Source organism: Charadrius vociferus, unplaced genomic scaffold (genome assembly GCF_000708025.1).
Source record: "Charadrius vociferus isolate BGI_N301 unplaced genomic scaffold, ASM70802v2 scaffold636, whole genome shotgun sequence".
In the NCBI taxonomy this organism is placed as follows: Eukaryota; Metazoa; Chordata; class Aves; order Charadriiformes; family Charadriidae; genus Charadrius; species Charadrius vociferus.
The window spans coordinates 392,710-398,047 of NW_009649189.1; the positions used below are offsets into that span (position 1 = coordinate 392,710).

General features: G+C 51.5%; 1 protein-coding gene across 1 annotated transcript in view; it reads left to right on the top strand.

The window, feature by feature from the left end:
- WBSCR17 (Williams-Beuren syndrome chromosome region 17) overlaps positions 1–4,862 on the top strand; it is a 227,486-nt gene extending 222,624 nt beyond the window's left edge. Inside the window, exons 10-11 of the mRNA XM_009888852.1 lie at positions 3,545–3,712; positions 4,369–4,862. Of these exons, the coding sequence (XP_009887154.1) occupies positions 3,545–3,712; positions 4,369–4,497 (297 nt within the window). The 3' untranslated portion in view covers positions 4,498–4,862. The remainder of the gene's footprint in view (positions 1–3,544; positions 3,713–4,368) is intronic.
- The last annotated feature ends 476 nt before the right edge of the window (positions 4,863–5,338 follow it).

Consider the following 5,338-nt stretch of genomic DNA (forward strand, 5'->3'; position numbering starts at 1 on the left):
ATTTTCTTCCTTTTTATCGCTCAAGAAGGACTCAATGGTAGCAGGATTGGTGCTTCACCGCAGGATTCCCATTTACCCTGGTGCTTCACCTCCGCTGTCACCTTGCGGTTGAGACCCTCGGCTGCCATGGGGAGCGAAACTACAAACGAAGAATCATAGAATGGTTTAGGTTGGAAAGGACCTTGAAGATCATCGTGTTCCAACCCCCCTGCCATGGGCAGGGACACCTCCCACCAGCCCAGGTTGCCCAAGGCCACATCCAGCCTGGCCTTGAACACCTCCAGGGATGGGGCCTCAACAACCTCTCTGAGCAACCTGTTCCAGTGCCTCACAACCCTCAAAGTGAAAAGCTTCTTCCTAAGAAGAAGAATCAAGGCATCAAAAACAAAATATCCCAAAAGAAAAAAAAGGAAAGAAAATCTGTAAATGTCTTAGGAGCATGGTGGAGCTTGAACTCATGATTCACATGGGATTTTTTGGGAATAATGACTCTCAGGTTTGATGGTTGGACAGGCTTGAAGGCTGGAACGGCTTTGCTGAGCCTCCACTGCGCTCGGCAGAGTAGATCAGGCGTTAGGCAGTGTGTTGGATCCAGATGTGTGTTCGGGGCTTTATTTATCTGGCTATTATACGTAGTAGATGACACATCTAATAGATGCACTTACTGCATTTTTCATAATACCCATGTTTGTTTTTCAGCTCGTTGTGTCTCCCTGCAGCCCCCGTCCCGCTCCCTTCCTTGGGAAAGATTTGGTTTTTGCTCTACTTATTTTTCCCACCGCATTAGGCAATAACATGTAAGAGCAGAAATCATGTTGCCTTGTGGGCATTAGGCCAACTGTCTGAAGACAAGCTGCCAAACATCATTAAAAAAAGAAAGTGTCTAGCACACTCATTATGTACGTGGTAGGAAACATTTCGGAAACAGGAGAAGGAGGGTAACTTGTACTGCTCGTTTGGGACTTCTTGGTGATTTCTTTCATCTGGCATGAAGAGGTCTTATCTTTTTTTGTCTTTTCCTTTAGATACCTCTTCCTTTTTGCAAGGCAGGCAGTCTCATCCTCTGTGTTGGTGCTCAGAGTTGCGTGGTTAAAAACACACTGTCAGGCTGAGAGCACCGTCTCGAGGGCGAGGCTTGGCTCATCAAAACATCGAATTGCTAAATAAAAATCATGTGAATCTGAGCCTTCAGCTGGGCTGGGGAGGCCCAGGGGGTCATTCTCAGGTTGCTCCAGGCTGGTGTGCGGGGCAGCGCCCTTGCTGGGAGCCCAGCACAGTGTGAGCTGAGCTCAGCGGTGGATATGATCCCCATCCTGCGGTCAGGCACCTCCTGCCGGGGGGAGACAGCAAATTACAGACTCACAGACTGTCAGGGGTTGGATGGGACCTTCGGAGATCATCTAGTCCACCCCCCCTGCCAAAGCAGGGTCAGCCAGAGCAGGTCGCACGGGAACACTTCCAGGCAGGTTTGGAATCTCTCCAGAGAAGGGGACTCCACACATCTCTGGGCAGCCTGTGCCAGTGCTCCATCACCGTCAGAGTTTTCCCTCGTGCTGAGGTGGAATTTCCGATATTCCAGTTTGTGTCCATTGTCCCTTGTCCTGTCACTGGGCACCACTGGAGAGTGTGGCCTCATCCTCCTGCCACCCGCCCTTTAAATATTGATAAGCATTGCTGAGATCCCCTCTCAGCCTTTCCTCAGCAGAGAGATGCTCCAGTCCCCTGAGCCCTTTCGTAGCCTCCACTGGACTCTCTCCAGCAGTTCCCTGTCTTTCTTGAACTGGGGAGCCCAGAACTGGACACAGGACTCCAGTTGTGGCCTCACTGGGGCAGAGCAGAGGGGGAGGGTGACCTCCCTTGACCTGCTTTTTTTAATGCACTCCACGATGCCATTGGCCCTCTTGGCCGCCAGGGCACATTGCTGCCTTATGGTCAACCTGTTGTCCGCCAGGACTCCCAGGTCCCTCTCTGCAGAGCAGATGGGAGGAAGAGGAGGTGGTGGTCACGGCTTTGTGCTCTGCAGGCTGCCCTCCTTCCCACCCCTGCTGCACCAGCGCAGAAGTTTGGAGGGGGAATTACTGCAGAGCTAAAGAGACGTGTACTGTTCTGCACCATCTTGCAAAGGGCTTTGAGGGGCAGAAGAGCAGATCCTGCACTGCAGGACAGGACGAGGCAGCTTTTCCCCACACCACCATCGACTATATGGTGTGGGCTGCTGCAGCTGAATCCTCCTGGGGGCGAGAATACCTTTGGCAAGTGGACCTGGGGGAGATGTAAGGTATCAGAGGTCTTGCTTTGATACACAACATGTTGGCTGAAAATGTAACTCCACCAGCAGTTGGGAGCAGAGCACAGCAGGCACCGTCTCAAGGACGACAGGCAGCACGGGGACCAGCCGGAGGATCCGGAGCACCGATACCTGCAGCCAGCATCACTGAGGGAAGGCAAAATCGCCCTCGAGCACCGTAACTATCTGCGGTTACGAGCTGGAGTTGGACCCTGTTACACTGTTTTAACTTCATTTTCAATGTTTAATTATTCTAACCGTGATAACCCAAACTCCCAGTGTGATTTACTGTCTCCTTTTAAGCGTCTGGGTCATAGATATGCTCAGTTAATTAACGTGCTGAATACTCCTTATTTGTCTGCTAGATAATGGATTGATTCATAATTTAAATAAGCAGCTGTGTATATCTTTCCCTTGAACTATAAAAGGCAGGCCGCTGTCATTCATCTCTTTTCACTCCTGAATTTAAATATGTTTAGGGAAATATTTTGGTGGGATCCTTGAACGCTGCAAACAGAGGAGCCCTTTGTGTGTGGCCCCGCGGTGGCGGCGGGGCCGTCGCGGTGCCATCCCGGTGCCAGCCACGCACTGCCTATGGCTCCCCGGCAGCCGAGCCGGTTCCTGGGGCGCACTGGGCGATGGGACGCGATGGGTATGGGGGGTTAGCTGCAACCCGGAGCCTTTGCTTCCGTGCTGAACCATGGGGGAGACGTGGGCTCACATCCCCGGGGAATGGTGCCAGTTATCTGTTGGCCCCCTTTGGCTGGCATCGCTGCCCGGCTGCTGTTGGACTTGCTGGAGGGCTGTGCCAGATGCGCCAGCAACATCGTTTGGAGGCCAAAGCAAGGCTGGCTTGCCAGGCGTGCGAGAAGCCACAGGCTGGGCCAGCATGACCGGCCAAGGCAGCTGGCTCTGGACAAAACCCAGGGGAAATCATGCATTGCCCCAACCTGCAGACTGTTAGGGCCCAAAGGATGCTGGAGGAGGCTGCCCCATGGTGGGATGAAGGCTCAGGGTTGTTCTTATCCCTTCCCTCTGCCCCAGCTCCTCAACTCCATCACCAAAAAGCCCCAAAACAACAAGAAAAAAGGCTGGAGAAGGCTTGGTTTTTTTACTTCTGGTCAGTTCTACTTTCTCTGTTCCCCATCCTCACAGGTTTTTTCCTGGGGCTCTGCAAATTTGCTCTGTCCTCTGCTGCTTTTTAGTGATGATCCAAAGATACTGATGGTTGTTTTCCCCTCCTTCCCTGCCTCCCAGCTTGCACGCTACACCAAGGAGGGCTTCCTGCATCTTGGTGCCCTCGGGACCACGACTCTTCTACCCGATACCCGCTGCCTGGTGGATAACGTGAAAAGCCGCTTCCCTCAGCTCCTCGATTGCGACAAGGTCAAGAGCAGCCTGCATAAGCGCTGGAATTTCATACAGGTCTGTTACGTGTCTGCCATCGGTGCTGCCCCTCTGCTTCCCCAACCGTGGGCTGTGGCACATTGTCTTTGGCATGGGACAGTGGGGGATGAGGGTGAAATGGTCCTGTGTGACAGCAGGTGCCATGTCCTGGGGCAGAGGGAAAAGGTTAAGAGCCATCAGGGGTAGGAACAGTATTTTAGGATGATTTCCAGTAGAAGTTTCCCTTTTTGGTACTCTCAGGGGTGTGTAACCTGCCCTGTGGATGACTTTCAGATTACTTTGTTTCTTGCAGCTAAGCTATGGTGAAATACATGAAAACAAGGTACTTTTGTCCCAGAGCAGAGAGTAAATAATATACCCTCTACAGAAGCGTCACACCTTCCTAACTGAGGGGTGCAGCCGTGCTGGTTAAAGGTTACAGATGTTCCTTGGCTGCTGATGTGTTAGGGGTCTGTGTTGTTGGTGGTAAAGGTTGGCCATTCGAATGGATTATTTTAGGAATTATTTTTTTTTGTTTGCATTGCGTTACCGCCCAGCTAAGTGCTGCGCACTCTCCAGTAACGCACAGGGACACAGCTGCACGCCGGGGCAGCGCACGCTCCTGGCTTGCTTCACACGCAACCCCACGTTTTGGGGTTTTTTTTTAATATTTTCCCCATATCCTTTAATTTTAGAATGGCGCCATCCTGAACAAGGGAACAGGACGATGCTTGGAAGTGGAGAACAGGGGAATGGCCGGAATAGATCTGATTCTTCGCAGCTGCACAGGACAAAGGTGGACAATTAAAAATTTCATCAAGTAAGGGGTGGAAGAGTCAGAGGAGTTTGACTCGAAGCACGGCTGACTTGGACTGATCCACTGGACTCCTATGGAAAGGATGAAATATCAAAACAGAGCTTTATTCATGTTATTAGGAGAGGACATGGGGGAAATGGGCATTTGTGTCTTTTTATTTTTCTGTATATTAGTCTCCCACAGCTGATTCCAACTGTGTGAAATTGGGTCAGAACTGCTATTTTCTTCCGGCAAGCACTCTAAAAGGTACCACTTATTTCTGCTGGAATGACTGTAATAAGCTCATGCAGTCTTGTGAGCGTTTTACTGACAGGGAATTGTTGCTTTCCCAGACGACTCCAAGCTCTCTCAAAGGGACAGGTAGGTTTGGACCACGATCAGAGTCGAGAGACCCTGGACGTAGCTGCCTGGCAAGTGTGAAAACTTATGTGCTTGTGAGAGGAAAAGGTTGCCAAGCCCCAGATGAGCTGAGTTTGAAAGATGTGGTGTTTTGCTAGGTCCTCTCTCTCTTTCCCCTTTCTTGCCCTTGCATCCAGCAGCCCTTTTCTTGAGTCTGGGAGAGGTTAAGCTCCCCCTGGTAGCTCCTGTGGATCTTTCCAACCCTTAAACATGGATGTCATCAAACAAAATCCTATTGAAAAAAACACACTGATCTCCCATTGTCCCCTCTCCATCGCTCACGTGCTGCTGTTGGCCAAGCCAGCCCCGTGCAGCACCTGCCCCTCCCATGGACACCCCAAATGGGTTCCTTTTCCAAAAGACCTCGGGTGTGTCTGCCTGCCTGTTGGGGCAGTTGCCTGCCCTTTGGGCTGTCGGTCGGACTCACGCATGGTGAGTGAGGCTTGCGG